Source organism: Chiloscyllium plagiosum, unplaced genomic scaffold (assembly GCF_037043375.1).
Source record: "Chiloscyllium plagiosum isolate Xiang-an unplaced genomic scaffold, Cpla_swu_hap1 HiC_scaffold_9, whole genome shotgun sequence".
Classification (NCBI taxonomy): Eukaryota; Metazoa; Chordata; class Chondrichthyes; order Orectolobiformes; family Hemiscylliidae; genus Chiloscyllium; species Chiloscyllium plagiosum.
In genome coordinates this window covers 27,393,983-27,416,453 of record NW_028270147.1, presented here as the reverse complement: position 1 = coordinate 27,416,453, position 22,471 = coordinate 27,393,983, and the positions used below count along the sequence as shown (strand labels likewise).

Below are 22,471 nucleotides of genomic sequence, written 5' to 3'. Positions count from 1 at the left end.
AAGAGAGCTATATTAAGATGCCCCACTGAACATGACAAAGGACAGATGCTCATTCAGAGTGTCAATGTGCAATGCAAATAACAAATGAATAGTATTTACTCTGTGGTTAACCATAGAATTGCTTGTGACTTTTGCTAATGTAATTTTAGCAGAGTGATTGGAGTGCTTCAGTACATGAGTTGTGAGACACTGACATTGAGTCGGAAGGGGACACATATTCAAAAGCTTGAGATGAAAACCTGGAGATTTGATACTTTGCAAGGGTGATAAGTTGAGCAAGGTTTTTGGATGCAGCATCATGATGGCCCTCTTTGAAGTGGAAGGGGACAATATCTGAACAAAGGTGTAATCTACAATGTCAGTTAACACTGCCACCAGGAAGGGGGGCAGTCAAAGGAACAAGAAGCAGGTCACAAGGATAAGTTAAACATTAAAAAAAAGGCTTGGAGGAAGAAGGTGAGAAAGAAGAGATGTGGCCTGTGGACAGTTGTAGATATTTTGTAATTGAGCTGTTCAGACATGTTACAACACATCTCTGGAGCAGTTGAGAATTAAACCCAGGCCTTCTGGCTCAGAAGTAAGGAAATTATCACATTGTCACAAGTGCTCCAATCTAGACTTCTCTATTCTTCTGTTGTTTTCCTTAATGAAGAACTATCACTGTCATGCTGGATTGTTAAATAGTGAATGTGTAATTTACTTGAAAATCTCAAACAGATTTACTTAACAAGCATACTAACAATTTGCCCTTTAGCTGCAAGTTATGTATGCCTCCTTAATTTAGCATGCTGCTGCTTGGTTTCTTCACAAGTGGTCATGTGATGTCATCTTGGTCCTTGGCTCATGAGCACACTTAACTCTTCAATCAGTAACGTAACAAGGATCACAATGGGGAAGTTTCAGCTTGGTGAGCACGAGGGAGAAACGGGCTGCAGTTAAACAGATGGGTGTATCATTTCTGTTCCACATGCAGTCAATATACCAGCCTCAGAATTAACAAGATACACTTCAGCAGAAAGTCCCATTAAATCTGGATTAAATTTAGCTGTAGCAGATTTTTGAATGCTAGTCTCTGAAGAGTCATGCTATTCGAACATTTGCACACTCTCAAGATTCAGGAAAACAAGAATCCAATGCCTCACAACAGTAAAGTCAGACGCCTGGCTGACAGGCAGTACTATTGTCAGTGTTCAAAGTATTTCCTTGTATTACCTACAGTCACCAGCAAAGACACTGGCAAATTGAATGTTGGCATTGAGTGTTAGAAACATGGCAAAGCCTGTACAACTTTGTGGCCCAGCTTAGAAGCACTAAGTGGCAAAAATCTTCAATATCAGAATAACAAAACTACCCATAATGTGTCAATAATTTAAGGTCAAGTAATCAATAAGAGCACAAAAATAATTTTGTGCATCAAAAAAATCAGATGAAATGATTTGAATGTGAAAATAGGAGGTATGGTTGGTAAGTTTGCAGACCGCACCAAAATTGGAGGTGAGGCGGACAGCCAAGAAGGTTACCTCAGTTTACACTGGGATCTTGATCAGATGGGCTGGTGGCCAAGGAATGGCAGACGGTGTTTAGATAAATGTGAGGTGCTGCATTTTGGAAAAGCAAATTACAGTGGGACTTAAACACTTAATAGTAAGGTCCTGGTGAGTGTTGCTGATCAAAGAGACCTTGGAGTGCAGATTCATAATTCTTTGAAAGTAGAGTCACATGTAGACAAGACAGTGAAGGCGGCATTTGGTGTGCTGGCCTTTATCGGTCAGTGCACTGAGTGTATGAGTTGGGAAATCATGTTGCGGCTGTACAGGACATTGGTTAAACCACTTTTGGAATAATGCATTCAATTCTGGTCTCCTTGCAAAGGAAGGATGTTGTGAAACTTGAAAGTGTTCAGAAAAGATTCATAAGATTGATGCCAGGGTTGGAAGGTTTGAGTTATAGGGAGAGGCTGAATACACTGGGGTTATTTCCCGTAGGAGGCTGAGGGGTGATATTATAGAGGTTTATAAAATCATGAGGGGCATGGATAGGGTGAATAGCCAAGGTCCTTTCCCCAGGGTAGTGGATTCCAAAACCAGAGAACATAGCTTTAAGGTTCACAGAAAATAGTACAATGCTGGTCTGAGGCAGCAAAAGAGCTTCTCTGTGACTGCTTGAAATCCGTGGACTGGAACATATTCAAGAATTCAATGGACAGCCTAGGCAAGTATGCCACCAGTGTCACGAACTTCATTAGCAAGTGTGTACATGACTGCATGCCTAACAAGTCAATCCATGCATTCCACAACCGGAAACCTTGGATGAACAGGGAAATCCAATGACTAGTGAAGACCAAGTGTGCAGCATTCAAGTCGGACAACCCTGGAAATCCAGAAATCACCTCCGCAAGGCCACCAGGGATGGCAAGAGGCAGTACTGGACCAAGTTAGAGGCCCATGCTAACCACACGGACACCCGCTGCCTGTGGCAAGGCCTGCATGACATAACAGAACACATAATGAAGGAAAACAAAATAGAGGACAATGATTTTATTGCTTGGGTTGAGTAGAATGCCAATGGCACGGTGTCACTTGTCCCGATATATTTGGACAGGCCTGTTCCCTCAGTCACTGTTGCAGAGATCAGATCGGTTTTCATGAGAGTAAACTCGAGGAAAGCGACCGACCCAGACGGAGACCCTATGCAGACTAGATGGCAGAAGCATTTGTTGACATCGTTAGCCTCTTGTTTTAATCTGAAGTTTCCACCTGCTTTAAGAAGACCACCATCATCCCAGTACCAAAGAAAACACATGCAATGTGCCTCAACCACTACTACCTAGTGGCTCTGAGAGATAAAAAGGATTGTGGAGCTGGAGCTGGGGGCCAGGTAGCTGGGAAGACGACAGCTGAGGGGTGATGGTGATAGATCAGAGGAGAGGTTGAACAGATAGGTGGGAGGGAAGGAAGTAGGAGAGTTCAAGAGGGTGGCAGCGAGCTGGAGGATTGGATCTGGGATGGGGTGAGGGAAGGGGAGATGAGGAAACTGGTGAAATCGACATTGGTGTCGTGTGGTTGGAGGGTCCGAGGTGGAAGATGAGGTATTCTTCCTCCAAGGGTCGGGTGGGTTGCATTTGGCAATGGAGGCAGCCCAGGACTTGCATGTCCTTGGCAGAGTGGGAGGGGAAATTGAAGTGGTTAGCCACAGTGCAACGGGGTTGTTTGGTGCATGTGTCCCGAAGATGTTCCCTGAAACGTTCCGTGTGTTGGCGTCCTGTCTCCCCAATGTAAGGAGTGAAGAGGAGTCCCCTAGTGAAGACAGACAACAGCATCTCCTCCACTGCTTGTTGCTGAAGATAGGTTCAAAATACCCCAATTCCACCAAACAAGTACTACAGGAAGAGTTACAACAACACCTAATTACAGGACAATAAAAGGCAACAGCTTCTACTGACAGCAACTTAAAGTAAAGCATTCAATGGCTAGCATTAGGGCACACTATTTATCACATGAAGTTCTGTGACAGCAGAACCCTGCAAGGATATCTACTCAACCCCTACTATACTCCGTGTACACTCATGACTATTTGGCCAAATTTCATGCACCATTTACGTGTTCACTGGTGACACCACCGTTGTCAACCGGATGGCAAACAATGAGTCAGAAATACAGGAAGGAGATAGAGTGCTTGGTGTCATGGTGCAATGATAACAATCTCTCTCTCAATATCAGCAAAACAAAAGAATTGATCATTGACTTCAGGAAGAGAGGAGGAGGACATGCCCCTGTCTACACCAATGGAGCCGAGGTGGAGAGCGTCAAGTTCCTAGGTGGCGACAATGACCAGCAATCTGTCCTGAACCACCCATGTGGATATGATCGTCAAGAAGGCACAACAATGCCTCTTCTTCCAGGAGGCTTATGAAATTCAACATGTCCATAAGTAGCCTCACCAGCTCTTACAGAAGCACCATAAAAAGCATTCTATCTGGGTGCATCACACTTTGGTACTTCAACAGCTCTGCCCAGGACTGTAAGAACCTACAGAAAGTTGTGTGCACAGCTCAGACCAACACTGTAGCTAAACTCCCATCTATGGACTTCAGCTCCACTTCTCATTGCCGTGTAAAGGCTGCCATCATAATCAAAGATTGTCCCACCCGGTAATATTCTCTTCCAACCTCTTCCGTCAGGCAGAAGATACAGAAGCTTAAATACATGTAGCAAGAAGTTCAAGAACAGCGACTTCCCTATTGTTATTAGACTGCTGAATGGACTTCTCTAATTTCAGATCTAATGTTGATTTTGCTGTTGTGCAGCTGTAACATTGTATGCCTCACTTTCTAAACACCCTATGATTTGTATGTTTTATATTTTATGATCTGCTGCTACTGCTCGCAAACAAAAGTTTTCACTGTACTCATTTACATATGACAACACATAAATCAAAGAGTGAACCCATGCTTCACTTTGAAAACCACTGTTTGTTGCTGCAAGATAGGTTCAAAATACCCCAATTCCACCAAATGAGGACTACAGGAAGAGTTACGACAACACCTAATTACAGGACAATAAAAGGCAACAGCTTCTACTGACAGCAACTTAAGGTAAAGCATTCAATGGCTCCTAATAAAGCACACTACTTATCATATGAAGTTCTGTGACAGCAGTTTTATCACTGGTCATAGATACTGGTTCTAAATTAGACTGAGGCAACGTATCAATTACATCTAAAATCTTCCAAAAGAAAGCAGGCATCTGCTCACATGTTCGAAAACTTGCATATTCAAATATGTCAAAGTTGCAGTATAATCAAAAAGCAAACGCTACTGCAAAACTTGGAAATTTCCTCTCGCATAAATCCATGTCAAAAGCTGCATTTCACCTAGCTCTCTCTCTTTTGAACTCTTGAGTTTGCCACAGACGTAAAACAGTGGCGTGTAAATAAACACTGACCTTGTTTGAGGCGGAAAAGTGTCCTTTCAAACCTGTCCCATTCATTTAGGTACAGTATCCGAACTTGTTTTGGTTGTTCCATAGTTCCTTTTCAAACTCTCTTGCACGATTCTCCCCTGTAGAAAGTAATGGAGGTTTGATCACTTAAAGGTGCAGACGAGTGGGGCAATGCCTCAGATCAGCAATTGCTTCTCTAACTCACTTTAACTTTATAAATACCAGAAAGCAAGAGGTAGATGGGCGATAAGAAATTAGCAAATGACAACAGTGAAGTGAGCAGGAACAATGCCACACCCCAGGCAGCAGCTCCGGACTTAATTTCCTCCCAAAAGGGGTATCCAGACACAAGTAGGTAAGAGAACCGTTAGATGATGACAATGGTGCAGGCCATAGCTGGAGGGGACTTATTCACAAATGTCTCATCACTGATGCAAGCGCCGTAGGTAACAATGCTGCGAGCATCGTCACTGCAGCCCCTCTCTATAATCTGACCGCCTGTCAGCAGCGGCCTTGCTCCACTCGCTACAACCTGCACAGGATTGTATTGCTGTTCCTTTCGATCGCCGCCCAGCCCCGGCTCTCTCTCTCTCTCTCTCTCTGTGCAAACCCCCAGCAGATCGCTCACCTTCCTCTCGCTGCCTTCTCGACGAACACTTCCCCGTCGCTGCGACAAGCGACAGGCCACCGCCCACTTTCAAGGTCGTGAGGCTTGGACAGAGAGCAGCCGCAGCCCACTCCCACCTCCCGGCCAGATAGGCCCCGCCCACACACCCGTGACTCCGCCCACGGACACGATGCCCCGCCCAGACACCAGCGGCTCCGCCCACGGACTCGAATCACATGCCCCGCACACCAGTGACTCCGCCCACCCGACCCGAGATCCGGCCGTCACACCGGTAACTCACTCCGCGGAGCCGAAACCCCGCCCAAGACACCAGAGACTCCGCCCACGGACCTGAAACCCCGCCCACACACCCGTGGCTCCGCCCACGGACACGATACCCCGCCCAGACACTAGTGGCTGCGCCGACGGACTCGAATCACATGCCGCGCACCAGGGACTCCGCCCACGGACCCAAGACCCCGCCCGCACACCAGGGACTCCGCCCACGGAACCGAAACTCCGCCTACACACCAGGGCCTCCGCCCATGCAGCAGAATCCCCGCCCACACAACCCACGGACCCGAGACCCCGCCCACACACCGGTAACTCACTCCACGGACCCGAAACACCACAGACCAATGACTCCGCCCACGGACACGAAACCCCGCCCACGCACCAGTGACCGCCCACGGATCCTAAACCCCATCCAAACATCAGGGACTCCGCCCACAGAACCTAAACCCCGCCCACGCACCAGGGACCCCGCCCACAGATCCTAAACCCCGCCCACGCACCAGGGACCCCGCCCACAGATCCTAAACCCCGCCCACGCACCAGGGACCCCGCCCACAGATCCTAAACCCCGCCCACGCACCAGGGACTCCGCTCATTGACCCAAAGCCCCGCCCACTGTCCCGAGTCTCCGTCCACGGACCAGAGACCCCGCCCGTACACCTGGGATCCCGCCCACTGACCTGAGACTCCGCCCACTGACCTGAAACCACGCCCACAAACCACCAACAGACCTCTCCCATTGACACCCCATCACCCTTACACTTCGTGTCCTTAAGTTGGAAGTACTCAGGGATGCCCTCACAAGAACGGGGTACGATGCTCAACTCATCAACCGCCAGTTCCGATGTGCCGCAGCGAGAAACCGTAAGACCTCCTCAGGAGACAGACACGAGCTGCAACCGCCAGGGTACCCTTCATTGTTCAGTACTTCCCCGGAGCTGAAAAAGTACGCCATGTTCTTTACAGTCTGCAACACGTTATCAATGAGGATGAGCTCCTCGCCAAGACCTTCCATATGGCTCCACTGCTCACCTTTAAACAGCCACCAAACTTCAAACAGATCATTGTTCATAGCAAGCTGCCCAGCTTTCAGGACAACTCCATACAACGTTGTTACGGTCAACGCTACAAGACGTGTCAGAATGTCGACCCAGATACCACCATTACACGTAGGGACGCCTCCCACCATGTACATGGCAAATACTCATGCGACTCAGCCAATGTTTTCTATCTCATACACAGCAGGCATGGATGCCCTGAGGCATCATGGTACATTGGTCAGACCAAGCAGAGGCTATGGCAGCACATGAATGGACACCGCACAACAATCAACAGACAGGAGTGTCCCTCCCCCCCCCCCCCCCCCAAGTTGGAGAACACTTCCGCGATCCGGGATATTCGACCTCGGACCTTTATGTGATGGTCCTCCAAGGTCCTCCATGGGGATGACCTCAACCAGAACCTTGGGTGCTTGTCACACTACAGGTGACCCCATTGCACTATGCACACAAACAGACCAATGCCCTCACACACACAGACAGACGCAGGCACACAGACACTTCACACACACACTCCTCCAGACACACACACTCTCCTACAGATCCTTACACTCACGCAGACCTTCTCTCATACGCTCACACATACACTCCGACACTCACAGACTTTACATTTTACACTCACACTCATACACATCCACACACTGTCTCACAGACACTCATAACACCTACCTCCCCCAAAACACACACACATACACACTTACTTATATAAGTTTGTGGGGTGAATTTGTACATGCAGAATTACATTTTACTTTGCTCAAAAACTGCCTGAAACCATGTAAGATTCTGTAAATCAGTTTTTTAGATTAGAATCAGTCTGAACATTGTGGCACAGACAGTCTCACACAGGGCATCTCACATCTTATGTGCATTATTTTGGCCGACATGACGCCAATTGTTAAAGTTCACTTGAGAATGTAACTTTTAAAAAAGTGTTGTGATTTACACGTGAAAGAACTGAAACCAACCTGGTCATTCTAAAAGATGAGAGACAAACATTCCAGGTCTTTTTCAATATATAATTTCAGTTACGTCACACTGTAAACATTTGCTATAAATTCTGTGTCTTATGATCTTATACTTCACAACAATCTAATGAAGGAACAGCACTCCTAAAGCTAGTGCTTCCAAATAAACCTGTTGGACTACAACCTGGTGTTGTGTGATTTTTAATTTTGACCTGCTGTGCTTTTCCAGCACCATGGCCTCGACATTAAAACCACACACCCTAACCAAACCCCACCCACAAGCACTGAAGCCCCAAGCCCTAACTGAACCCCGCTTCACATGCCACCCCCAGACCCTCACCCAACAGCTCCTTTCGTCCTTTCCCCCATACCCAGCGCAGATCACCAGACTCTTCACTGCAGCTCTTCCCCTCCAACTGTCTGTCTTTACTTGATGTTAACCTTTCACCGCGATGTCCTCTTCACAACAGTCAGGAGGCAGTTGGTCGTGCTCCTTTAGCAATGCACAGTGCCTTGTTGCTCAGTTGGCTGTTTTGCTGCTCGGGCTCAGCCTGTGAAGAAAATGACTGCCCCACATAGAGCTAGTGAAGGCCGGTGGACACCATCTTTCTGAGGGGTAAGATGAAAGCTGTATCCCCTTCACCTCTCGCTTTCTGTGTCTCTCTGGAGGGTGAAGTAAGGGGGCCTTGTATCTTACCGCAGCAGTACTTTACACATTCCCCACTCAATGGCGTTGCTCTGTCCCATGTACTCATCCATTTCCATTGCCTGCATTTTGACATCTCTGAAGTCATATCTACTGTGATGTCACAGTATATCATCAGGCAAGGATAACTATTAGGTGGTGAAGGTCAAATTGACATGATTTTACTCTGCAGCAAATGACACTGTGTAGCATGACATCAAGGTTGGAACTTGCAAACAGATTGTTCAGCCCAACTACTTTATTAGTCTTATCCTGCACACAATCATTTAAATCTGAATCGCATGCTCCGAATCTGCCATTTCAGTCACTAGCTTTACCTGCTTCAATGCACATTCCACACCCTGTAAAGATTCTCACCAGTTTCTTCTGTGCCCTATAATTTGTATATTTAATCATACCTTGAACAGTCTACATGCACAAAATTCAACCCAACTGATCCATACCTGCCTTTGTGCTCCACATGAGCCTGTTCCATTCTAATTACTATTTGCACTATACATTTTGTGTCAGTGCATATTATGATTTGCATTGACATTGACAGCCTTTGAATTGCTTCACGGGAAATCCATGACATGTTCATAATGAGTTTGGTAGTGCTTACACTTCACATGATACCCTCAGGAATTATGAATGAATTTCTCCCACATAAAGTGGAAAGAATCCTTGTAAATATTTTGACTGTCTAGGTTATTGCAAACCTCTCATTTTTCTCATTCTTATCATTCAGCCTGTCAGTAGGAATTTTGAAGGTTGTGTAAGAATTTTGACATGAAAGGCAATGTTTCAACAGGAAAATAGTTTGGAGAAAGGGAGTAATGGCCACTCAATTCTTTACACTGGCATCTATCTATCAAGGTAGGATTGGAACCTTAATGGCACATGGTGCACACTGCTCTCTATGGTTCTGTGACACATTAGTTATGACATTTAAGAGTCATAGCATCTATTTTTCCTCCACTTGTTAGATTAATATTTTCCAACATTGCATGGCAGATCTTACTTAATGGCATGGCAGGTTCAAGGACCATAGTGACCTACTCATGTTCCATTTTTTTAATGATCATACCAATGATTTTCCACAATTAAATTAGGAAAAGTAATAGCAAATTTAGCCCCTTGTACACGTTTCACCATTCAATGGGATCACAGCTAAAATGCACCAACCTGCCTTTGCCTGATATCCCTTAATGTCTTTGGGCAATAAAGATCTATCAATCTCAAAAATAAAATTAACAATTGATCTAGCACCAAATTTTGCTTAAAAAGAGCGAGTTCGAAACTTCTACTATCCTTTTTTGTGTAGAAGACAATATCCCAAAGTCCTAGACACCCCAACCAGCAAAAGTAGTTTCTCTCAATTTTCACTATCCTTTCTTTCTAATTCATTCATGGGATGGTCGTGCTACTGGCAAGGCTAACATATGTTGCATATCCCCAATTTACCATTCAGAAGATGGTGATGAGCCACCTCCCTAAATTGTTGCAGTTTATGTGATGGCACTAGATCACAGTGCCAATTGGATAGAAAATCCAGGTTTTGTTCTAGCAATGGTGAAGGAACTGCAATACTGGTCCAAAGATACACTCATCAAACATCCCTCAAAATCACTTTTCGAAAATATAATATCTAAAATCTTGAGGAAAACAGTTGGCAAAACACTATCTGCAAGTTCCTCTTCAAGTCATATAGCATTCTCTCCTTGACCAGTCTACTATTGACACTGTGTCTTTGTGGTAGAGAGTGAGAGTTCAAGGATAGAATATTGTTGGAATGCTAAACATCCAGGCAAGTGGACTTCAGACCTCTGCCTTCTAGATGGTAGACATACTTGGGAGTCTGTGGATGAATTACTTGGCTGCAGAATTCTCAATTTTTGACCTTCTGACATAGCACTGTTAATCTGATGAACCATGTTAGGTTTCAATCAAATGTAAGAGACAGAATAGCGATGGTACAAGAGGTGAGTGATGAATACATCATGAACAAAGAGCTATCTTATTGCATATTTTTGTTAAAAAAATCTAATCTGACTCCAACCAAACATAAGACACTCACAAAATGACAGCTGCAAATCATCTGCTACAAGCTCTACACAGATATCAGAGAGATATGCCTCGATTCTTGAAATACCAAGACTTTGCAGAATGGATATGTGAAAATTCTAGTTTTATAGAGAAACTGTAGACAGGAAAAAGAACGTTTAAGGATCTCAGCACAGTTGACGTCTTTGTAGTACCTTTGATTCTTCAAAATTAGTATACCACCTTTTAAACTTTTGAACTACGTAAGGAAACCTGGCTAAGAACAGTAAGTGTGCAGAACTTCAAGGAAAAAAGAACCACTTCAAAGTGGGGAGTTATGACTGGGGAGATAAGCAGAAAATGTATACAGAAAATAGATACTGTTATGTTGAAGGAAAATGTGGCAGTATATAAAATGCAAAGACGCAAGTCTAGTGGAGAAGAAGAAACCTTCTCTTCTCTCAAAACCTGCTGTCTGGCTAATGTGCCTGTAGAAGAAATCATCCATTAAGCAACTACAGAATCAATTGTATCTGCTTGTTATGACTTCAAGTGTTAACCTCTTAGCTTCAGTATTAAGGACCTCAAGCAGCAGATCCCAATCATTAACCACAGACAGTTCTTGGTACTTTCTTACAAATATTGTTTTACCTTAGCTGTAATTGTTATAATCTTGCTACTTGTAATTTCTTTTCTTTTTATCCTTAAGAAGCCTTCAGAAATAACTTGGAATAAATTAGCATTTAACCTGTCCAAACAAAAGCTTGATTGCTGGCTGTTTTAACTTGGACCATTATAAATTAAACAGGGTTACTTGAGTTATTAACAATCTACAGTTCAAGAGCATGTAATGGACAGACATGGTGATCGTAACAATAATGCCAGTCCATGTAAACAGGAAATGGTTAGATTCTTTAATGTTAAAACTATAATTTTCAGGTAGTTGCACAATATGAATGTTACTTATCTGTCAAAGGCAAAAGTGAGGACTGCAAATGCTGGAAATCAGAGTCTAGATTAGAGTGGTGCTGGAAAAGCACTGCAGGTCAGGCTGCATCCTAGGAGTAGGAAAATCGACGTTTCGGGCAAAAGTCCTTCATCAGGACTTCATCAGGACTCATCAATCCTGATGAAGGGCTTTTACCCGAAATGTCGATTTTCCTACTCCTCAGATGCTGCCTGACTTGCTGTGCTTTTCCAGCACCACTCTAATCTAGACACTTATGTGTTCTAATCCTGGTGGTTGTCAAGAAGGATGAGGATCTTCAGTTGCATAGATAAATATAAGATGTTGGGCCTGTTATTCTTGGAGAAGGGAAAGATGAAATAAGATTTTATAGGTATTCAAAATTTTGAGCAGTCTAGACTGAGAAGAAAGGAACTGTTCCCGTTCATGCAAGATCAAAAACTGAAGGACATGTTGCATAATTGGCAGCATCATGAGAAAATAAACACAAAATATTGCAGGCACTGAAAATCTGAAATAAAAACAGATAAAATTAGAGAAACTCAGCTGGTCTGGCAGCATTTCTAAGTCATTGAAGAAGAAACTCTGCACTGCTATGAGGCATGAGGAATATATCTTATAGGGAACCAACACGCACAATGGGTGAATGGCCTCCCTTTGTGTTATAGCCACTCTCTGATTCTACATGCGGCCACTGACTGCTTCAATATCTGAAGGGTTGTGAATGGTATTGAGTACTTTGCAATCGTCAATGAACATTCCAACTTATGTCCTTATGATGGAGGAAACACGATTTATGAATCAACTGAACATAATTGGGATTAAACACAATCCTGCTGAACACCTGCAGCATGATCCTTCAATTGTGATGATTGACTTCAAACAACCAGCAACATCATTCTTTATGCCATGCATTACTCCAGTCAGTGGAGAGATAGCCCCCAATGCCAATTTATTTCAAATTTGCTTGGGTTATTTGATGGCACATTAGTCAAGTGCTGCCTTGATGTCAAGGGCAGTCACCCTCACTGTGCCTTGAGAATATATTTAGTCCATTTTTAGGCCATGGCTGTAATGGCATCTGGAGCTGAGTGACCTTTACACAACCCAAGCCAAGCACGTTGCCACTGGTTAATGCTGTTTGATAGCCCATAGGTTCTCTATTGATAAGTTAAAATTTCAGTCAAATCATCCCTTCACTCTAAGTTCTATGAACATATGATATTGAATCTAGACTAGGCCAGTCATTCCTTGGGCCTACTCTACCATTCATGCAAAATTATCCATTTGCGTCTACTCTGTGTGTCATTTCAGATAACCAAGCTTCTATCCATACTAATATTAAAAGAACCTTTGAAATGACACCTTATCATAATAGAATCCCTACAGTGTGGAAACAGGCCATTTGGTCCAATAAGTTCAAACCGGCCCTCTGAAGAGTATCCCACCCAAACCCACTCCCCTACCCTATATTTACCCCTGACTAATGCACCTAACCTACACATCTCTGACCATTTTGGGCAATTTAGCATAGCCAATTCACCTAATCTTTAGATTGTGGGAGGAAACCAGACCATGTGAAGGAAACCCCCACAGACGCAGGGAAAATGTGCAAGCTCGATATAGACAATCACCCAAGGCTGGAAACAAACCTGGGTCCCTGGTGCTGCGAGGCAGTAGTGCTAACCACTGAGCCACCACATGCCTTCTGGAAATCTAAGTATAGTATATTCACCAGCCTCATCCTCAGTACATGTTACTTTGTAAAGAACTCCAATGAGTTGGTTAAACATGATTTTCCTTTCAAAAAACCATGTTGACTCTGTGTGATTTGATGAAACTTCTCTAAATGACCTACTATAGCATCAGTAGCTGCTAACATCCTCCCTATGACAAATGTTACCTTTTGTCTCTTATTTTGAATGAAGGAATTCCATTCACTATTTTCCAATGTAACAATCTTCCCTGAATTAAGGGAATTGTGGAAAATCAAAGTAATAAACTAACTAACTCAGTTTCAGCTCCTTGGATGAAATCCCGAAGGACCTTCGTCCTGAGACGCCCGCAGTTCCAATAACCTTTTGGTACCACTTCCCAGGTGATTGTAATTTTCTTGTAATTTAACCATTCCTTGATTTGCAATTATTTCTGGGATATTAAATCCTTTCCATTATTAATTTCCCAGATTCATTTCCTATAGGATCAATTCATTATCCTTTTTTGAACTATCGAAAGAAACTTTCTTTTTATCTTTCTGGCTAGCTGTCTCTCATATTGTACCCTTTCCCACTTTTTTCACTGGCTTTTATATACTATCCAATTTTCTGACTAGCCACTCATTTCTACACAATTATATGCTTTATTAAAACAATTATAACATCTTTAACTTTTTTTTAGTTAATCATAAATGGTAGGTTCCCTTGGAACTTTTCTTTCTTGTTGAAAATGACCTATTCTGAAATATCCATTCAAATGCTTAGGCCCAAGTTCCTCCCTCAATCTAAATATAAAATTCAATCATATTACTGTTGTTACATATTTTGCACATTCAGTGTGGGATTATTAATGAATCCTATCTGGTGGAGGCTGGTGCAATTGCATCATTTAAGAGGCATTTGGATGGGTATATAAATAGGAAGGGTTTGGAGGGATATGGGCCGGGTGCTGGCAGGTGGGACTCAATTGGGTTGGGATATCTGGTCGGCATGGACGGGTTGGACCGAAGGGTCTGTTTTCATGCTGTACATCTCTATGACTCTATCTCATTGTACAATATTAGATCTAGTGTGGTCTGCTGTCTAGTCCTAGAACATACTGTTCCAACAAAATATCCTGGACACATTCTACAAAGCCTTTTATGTCAGAAGTGTGTTCTCATGGCTTTGATTTACTCTTTAAATAAGACCTTAAGGTGTGGAAGCAGATGTTGGCCATTCAACCCATTAAGTCAGCCCTGCCATTCAATGAGATTATGGCTGCTCTGATAACTCTCATTTCTACTTTCCTGCCTTTGCCCTTGATTTACTTACTGATTTAAAATCTGTCTATCTCTGCCTTGAATATACTTAACAAACTGCTTCTACAGCACTCTGTGACAAATAATTCTACAGATTAACTAGCCTCAGAAAATATTCCTCCTTATCTCTGTCATAACTGATTAAACCCTCACTCTGAGATTGTGCCCTTTGGTTCTAGACTCGCAAAAGGGGAAACAGCCTTTCTTCATATAACCTATCAAATCCCATAAGAATCTTTGATGTTTCAATAAGGGCACCTCTCATCCTTCTTAAAAGCAATTGAGTACAGACATAACATTTCCTCATAAAACAGCATCCCATTTACCCTCCCTATTTCCTTTTAAACTTGGGTGCAAGTTTTTTGTGATTTATGCACCAGACTTCCAAATCCTTTGTCTTTCACCATTCAAATAATATTCAACTCTATTTCTCTTGTCAAGTGCATAACTTCACATTTTCCCACACCATATTCCATCTGCCAAGATTTTCTTTCCAAAGGGGATTGGATAACTGGCAATTAGTAACTTTAGGACTGTTACTTAGAAGCTCTTTTTGATACACGTTTTGATACAATAATGGGAAAATAGAAGTCTGGGTGAATATGTGGGGACCCAGTGGTCTTTCTCCTCTGTAGTTTCTTGTTTTGCGAGGCTGACTCAGGAAGGTAAATTATACTTGCCGAGGTCGAATGGATCTGTTCTGGTGCCAGAGCCTCGCCTCAATATTGAAACCTGATGCGAGGTTTCTCCAAGGTGACGGTACGGCAGTTCCAAGTCCACAGGGAAACGTGAGTAGAACAAACTCTTTATGTTTTAAGCAGCAATATGTACACACATTACAGTTAACAAGTCTGATCGACTCCTCTGTGTGATCCTTGATCCATTCGGTTGTGAAGTGGGTGAAAATAGACCACGTCGGCAGAGCTAATGGAGATAATTTTGAGGTAATGAACATTTTCACATGCAAAAATAAAACAAATTAAAGTAATCATGTGATCATTTTCAAGAAAAGGCAATTGTTCTGTCAGAATTTGGCGTGCAATAATGCTTAGAACGATGTAAAACAGAATATAGATTTCTTATTTTTCATAAAAGTTACTCGTTGGCAGGCACTGAATGATTGATGAAACATGCAGCAGGCTCCTGTATTAATAAACCATAGTCCTCATTTAGTCTCACAAAGGAAGAGTAAGAGTGACCGTGAAAATACTCCTGTAAAAGTTTATAAATAGTTGTAATCATATAATTGTAAACATAGAACTCCATCAAACAATTCGCTGCTTATTTCTAGTTTGTTTTCTGAGAAATGTTAGCTTTGCTGCGTGAGAATACTTAGCAGTACTCTGAGGTGGCTTCCGCACTGACACGAAAGCTATTTTGCAAATAGCCCAAAACCGGACAGACGACTTTATTAAAGAATCTTAATTTGAGTATGTTTTGAATGTGCAATGTTTAATCAATGTTCGTGATTGATTCAAAAATTGTAATCTCAGGATTCAGGAGTAATTATTTAATCTTCAATTTGCAGTTTGTAACACAATTTGCGATGACTGCCAACCTATGTCACTGCCAGCCTTATTCTCGATAGTTTTAAAATTCTGTTGCATAAAATGAGATATAAATGGCGAAAAGTGTACATAATTTCTGCTAATTAAATGGAGAAATAAAGCCATTCAAACCAGATAAACGTAGTCTGTGATATTGTATCAAAATTGTAATTGCAATTCCTTCAAGAATGTAATGTCATAATCCTTTTGATGAATTGTCAAATAATTTTAAGCCCTCCTTGAGAGATGCCCAAACAATGTATTCCTGTTCCTTACTGGAAAGGTGTCATTATGTTGACTGCAGATGTGATATTTTTGAGAACAGTAGGGCATACCTCATTAATCCAATTCAATGCCCCATCCATGATAGATAAGACTATCTCTATGGTGACAGTAATGTCATATACACAGAAGAAACCAATACTACCTCATTGCTGAAATAAAACAAAGAACTGCAGATGCTGAAGATCTGAAACAAAGAGAACAAAGAGCAAAGAAAATTATAGTACAGGGACAGACCCTTCAGGCCTCCAAGTCTGCACCAATCCAGATCCCCTATCTAAAACTGTTGCGTATTTATAAGGATCTATATCCCTTTGCTCCCTGCCCATTCATGTATCTGCCTAGATACATCTTAAATGATGCTATCATTTCTGCCCCTACCACCTCCGCTGTCAACACATTCCAGGCACCTACCACCCTCTGCGTGAAGAACTTTCCATGTATATCTCCCCTAAACTTTTCCCCTCTCACTTTGAACTCGTGACCCCTAGTAATTGAGTCCTCCACTTTGCGAAGAAGTTTCTTGCTATTCGCCCTGTCTACACATCTCATGATTTTGTAAGCCTCAATCTGGTCCCCCTCAACCTTCATCTTTCCAATGAAAATAATCCTGATCTACTCAACCTCTTCTCATAGATAGCACCCTCCCTACCAGGCAACATCCTGGTGAACCTCTTCTGCATCCACTCCAAATCATCCAAATCCTTTTGGTAATGTGGCGACCAGAACTTTACGCAGTATTGCAAATGTGGCTGAACCACAATCTTATACAACTGTAACATGACCTGCCAACTCTTGTACCCAATACCCCGTTTGATGAAGGAAGCATGTCATGTGTCTTCTTGACTACTCTACTGACCTGCTTTGCCACCTTCAGGAAACAATGGACCTGAACACCCAGATCTCACTGTACATCAAATTTCCCCAGGACCTTTCCATTTACTGTATAGTTCACTCTTGAATTGGATCTTCCAAAATGCATCACCTCACATTTGTCAGGATTGACTCCATCTGCCCAACTCTCCAATCTATCTATATTCTGCTGAATTCTCTGACGGTTCCCTTCACTTCACCAATCATAATGTCATCTGCAAACTTGTTAATGAGGCAACCTATACCTTCCTCCAAATCATATATGTATATCACAAACAACAGTGGTCCCAGCATGGATCCCCATGGAACACCACTGGTCACAGGTCTCCATTTTGAGAAATTCCCTTCCACTACTATTCTCTGTCTCCTGTTGCCCAACCAGTTCTCTATCCTTCTAGCTCAAACACCCTGAACCCCATGCGACTTCACCTTCTTTGTCAGCCTACCATGGGGAACCTTATCAAATGCCTTACGAAACCTTATTACGAAACCTTCCCTCATCAATCAACTTTGTCACTTCTTCAAAGAATTCAATTAGGTTTGTAAGACATGACCTTCCCTGCACAAAACCATGCTGCTTATCACTAATCAGCCCATTTTCTTCCAAATGGGTACATTTCCTATCCCTCAGTATCTTCTCCAGCAGCTTCCCTACCATTGACATCAGGCTCACAGGCCTGTAATTACCTGGATTACCCCTGCTACCCTTCTTAAAGAAGGGGACAACATAAGCAATTCTCCAGTCCTCTGGGACCTTGTTGGAGAAATTTAATAGGTCTGGAAGCAGCTGTGGAGAGAAAATAGATTCAAGGTTTCCAATCCAATGATCTTCTTCCACATTGTTGCTGGGGTATTCTATTATAATTTCTGTCCATTCATGTTGACTGCATTCTATTACATGAAACCAGTCTTAAGCTCAGCTAAAAAGAGACATATGGTCAAAATTTCCTCATTTCATATATTTTTTCATCAGGACCAAATCACAAGAAAATCAAATTCTGAAAGGAACAACATTTTATATAGCATGTGTAAAGTCATAGAATCATGCAGCATGGAAACAGACTCTTTGGTTCAACTAGTCCATATCAACCATGTTCCCAACTAAACTAGCCCCAACTGCCTGTATCTATCCATATCCCCCCAAACCTTTCCTATTCATCCATTTATCCAAATGTATTTTAATGAATTTTACTTGCATCCACCACTTCTTCTGACAGTTTAGTCCACACATGAGCCACTCTCTGTGCAAAAAAGTCACCCTTCATGTCCATCCTAAAACTTTCTCCTCTCACCTTAAAAACATGTCTCCTAGTTTTGAACTCACCCATCCTAAGGAAAATACCTTTGCTATTCACCGTATCTCTGCCCCTCATGATTTTTTATGCCTCTGGATATAGATTTGCTTGCTGAGTTGCAAGGTTCATTTTCAGCCATTTTGTCACCATATTAGGTAACATCTTCAGTGAGCCTCCGGATGAAGTACTGCTGATGTTTCTTGCTGTCTATTTTTATGTTTGGGTTTCTTTGGGTTGGTGATGTCATTTTCCATGGTGATGTCATTTCCTGCTCTTTTTCTCATCGGGTGATAAATGGGGTCCAAGTCAATATGTTTGTTGATAGAGTTCCGGTTGGATGCCATGCTTCTAGGAATTCTCGTGCGTGTCTCTGTTTGGCTTGTCCTAGGATGAATGTGTTGTCCCAGTCGATGTGATGTCCTTCCTTATCTGTATGTAAGGATACTAGTGAGGGAGGGTCATTTTGTTTTGTGACTACTGATGTTCATGTATACTGGTGGCAAGTTTTCTGCCTGTTTGTCTAATGCAATGTTTGTTACAGTTCTTGCTCAATATTTTGTAAATTTCCTTTGTTTTGCTTGTTGTCTGTATAGGGTCTTTCAAGTTCATTAGCTGCTGTTTTAGTGTTTTGGTGTTTTTGTGAGCTACCATGATGCCAAGGAATCTGAGTAGTCTGGCAGTCATTTCCGAGAATCATGTACCTCAATCCCTGGATCTTTCTTTTCTAGAACACAACAGGATCCTACAATTAGTTATGTAAGTCCTGCCCGTGTTTGTTTTACCAAAATGCAATACTCATATTTATCCAAATTGAACTCCATCTGCCAATCCTTAGCCCTTGACCCAATTGATCAAGATCTCTTTGTAATCTTGGATAACCTTGTTCTGTATACTATACCACCAAATTTGGTGTCACCTACAAACTTACTAACCATGCCTCCTGTATTTTCACCGAAATCATTTATATAATTGATAAACAATCTATACTGGATGCAGTATAGATCCCTTTGGAACACTGGTAATCACAGGCCTCCAGTATGAAAAATAACCCACCACCACCCTCGGTCTCTTACCATCAAGCAAATGTTGTACCCAATTGGCAAGCTCACCGTGAATCCCATGTGATCTAACTTCATGAATTAGACTACCATGCGGAATCTTTTCAAAGGCTTTACTAAAGTCTATGTAAACAACATCTATTGTTCTGGCCCCAGGTTTCTTTCTGGTTACCTCCTCAAAAAGCTCAATCAAAATTGGTTTCCTCACACAAAAACCATGCTGACTATCCATAATCAGTGTTTGCCTTTCCAAATGCATTTAACCCCTATCTTTCTGAAAAGCTTCCAACAACTTACCCACCTCCGATTTCAGGCTCACAGGCTTATAGTTCCCAAGCTTCTCCTTACAGCTTTTCTTAGATAGAGGCACAACATTACACACTCTTTGGTTGTCCGACACTTCAACTGTGTTTATGATGATACAAATATTTCTGTTCCGCAATTCCTTTCCTAACTTCCCAAAAAGTCTCGGAGTACTCTTCATCAAGTCCCTGAGATTTATCTACCTCTATGTTTTTGAAGATCTCCACCACTTCCTCTTTTGTAATGTGAGTTGTTTTTGAAACATCAGTATTTATTCCCCTGAGTTCTCTGGCCTCCATTTCTTTTCCACAGTAAAGACCGATGTGAAATATTCATTTAATATCTCTCCCATCACCTGAGGTTAAATACATGGACAATATTGCTCATATTTAAGGGGCCCCTTTCTCTACTTGCTCTTTTGCTCTTAAAGTGCTTGTAGAACTGCTGGATTATCACAGTAGCAGTGAAACTCATATATCAGATTATTTATATGTGTGGTCGGCAGAACATCTTTTTGGCTTGAATGCAGCACCCTGTTGGTGGAGAATAATATTCATATGTTTGCTGCAAAGTTTCACCTGCTCTTCTATCTTTTGAGGTTTCTACCCGTTTGAGGCTAATCTGAACTAGACCGGACACTTTTCAGGAATTTAGTTCTTCAGAGAAACTGTTACAGAGTTGTGGCATCTGCTGCAGAGTACTTCACACATGGAAAACTGGTATACCCAGCCTGTCAGCATTGCTCTCAATGTTTTTTTTTCGTGTTTGACTGCTTCCAGAGCACCATAAGTAATAGAAATCAAGTTGAAATGACCAGTCAAGTACTTCACGAGCCATTATTTAGTCAGGCTAATTCACTCAGTACTTCTTCCACTGAACAAGAAATGTGGGTCTGACAAGGTTGTCCAATCTTATCAAATCATGGATTCCATAAACTTGACGTTCCCTCAACTTGATTTCTATTGCTTGTGGTGCTCTGGGTGCGTGAAGAGTTATAGAGAAAATGCAGGAAAGTGGAGTTGAGCATTACTAGGTCAGCCATGATCTCACTGATTGGCAGAACAGACTTAATGGACTGTATAGCCGAATACTGCTCCCACGTTTTAACAGCGTACCTTATTATCTTATTGTCTTAAGTCATTCAGGACCCCTACTGCTAAGTTAGGACTTAGAATTTTAAAATCATTACCTGAGTTGTCTTTTGCATCTGGCACTCAAACAAGGAAAATCATGGGAATTTTCAAAGTATTTCTTACATTTAATTTTCTTTATAATATCCCAGCCCAAACAGGAAGCCATACCCTTTATTGCTGCATTGTGCTTTCAGTGGATCTGATCCGTAAACAATTTTTTGTCCATATGTCACTGGTTCATTGAAGCAATGGCATGGATGAGAAATTTAAGCTACCATGTTAATTTAGCTCAGGATCATTACAATCTTGTCTTTGACGTAAATAAACCAATCATACACAATAGTTGATGAAACAATAAAATGGGTTAATTAGTTAAAAGTAGGACTACGTACAGATAGAGTCAACTGGGAGGCTGAGCATGGTTCATCTGATCATGACTCTTACTGCTTGTAGTTAGAATACAAGTCCTGGATCTAATGTATTGCATCCTTTTGTGGTAGTGATGATTGACGGTAGATTTATACCATTAGGTACACGCTCGTCATGTCACAACAAAAATGAGGCCAAAAGGCAGAAAATGCTGGAAATGTTCTGTGGGCCAGGCATCATCTGTGGAAAGAGAAAAAAATTCACAGCTCATGTCAATGGCCTTTCATCAGCATTGAAAGAAGTTAGTTATGTAACAGATTTCATGCAAGTATTGAATTAGGACAGTACAGACCCTTGGACCTTGATGTTGGTGCCGGCCTTTTATCCTGCTCTAAGATCAGACTAACCTACATACCCTTCAATGTATTATTTTCCATGTGCCTCTCCAAGAGTCGCCTAAATGTATCTGATTCTACTACTACTGTTGGCAGTGCATTCCACACACCCACCACTCCCTGTGTAAAGAACCTATCTCTGACATCTCCCCTAAACCTTCCTCCAATTACTTTAAAATTATGCCCCCTCATCATAGCCGTTTCTGCCCCAGGAAAAAGTCTCTGGCTATCCACTCTATCTATGCCTCTCAACATCTTGTACTCCTCTATCAAGTCACCTCTTATCCTTCTTCGCTCCAATGAGAAATGCCCTAGCTCCCTCAACCTTTCCTCATAAGACATGCCCTCCAGTCCAGGTAACCTCCTGGTAAATCTCCTCTGTGCCCCCTCTAAAGCTTCCACGTCCTTCCTATAATGAGGCGACCAAAACTGAACACAGAAGTGGGGATAGGACAAGAGGAAAGGCATCTGGTAAGATGAGGGATCTTCCACCTGTCCACTTTGAAATTTAAATTATAGCAATGTGTAAGTAGCAGTACAAGTGTAATGTAAATAAATAACTAGCATGAAAATCCAAAGTACTTCACAGTCAATGAAGTACTTTTGAAGTGCAGTTACTGCTGCAAAGAAAGAATAGTTCA

General features: G+C 42.3%; 2 protein-coding genes and 1 pseudogene across 7 annotated transcripts in view; 2 read left to right on the top strand and 1 right to left on the bottom strand.

Moving 5' to 3' along the window:
• Nucleotides 1–5,686, bottom strand: part of LOC122554223 (glycogen debranching enzyme-like) — a 100,402-nt gene extending 94,716 nt beyond the window's left edge. Inside the window, exons 1-2 of one of the 2 annotated variants that reach the window (XM_043698893.2) lie at nucleotides 5,569–5,686; nucleotides 4,944–5,059 (exon numbers count right to left, since the gene is read on the bottom strand). In XM_043698893.2, coding sequence (XP_043554828.1) covers nucleotides 4,944–5,025 — 82 coding nt within the window. In that variant the 5' untranslated portion in view covers nucleotides 5,026–5,059; nucleotides 5,569–5,686. Of the gene's footprint in view, nucleotides 1–4,943; nucleotides 5,060–5,145; nucleotides 5,165–5,568 lie in introns of those variants that run through there. The other variant, XM_087990501.1, reaches the window with a different exon arrangement.
• Nucleotides 5,687–5,987: 301 nt separating this feature from the next.
• On the top strand, nucleotides 5,988–7,261 carry LOC148149108 (uncharacterized; annotated as a pseudogene).
• Nucleotides 7,262–15,228: 7,967 nt separating this feature from the next.
• frrs1b (ferric-chelate reductase 1b) overlaps nucleotides 15,229–22,471 on the top strand; it is a 57,924-nt gene continuing 50,681 nt past the window's right edge. For 2 of the 5 annotated variants that reach the window (XM_043698890.2, XM_043698889.2), the window contains exon 1: nucleotides 15,386–15,519. In XM_043698890.2, the coding sequence (XP_043554825.2) occupies nucleotides 15,503–15,519 (17 nt within the window). In that variant the 5' untranslated portion in view covers nucleotides 15,386–15,502. Of the gene's footprint in view, nucleotides 15,364–15,385; nucleotides 15,520–22,471 lie in introns of those variants that run through there. The other 3 variants (XM_087990500.1, XM_043698891.2, XM_087990499.1) reach the window with 3 other exon arrangements.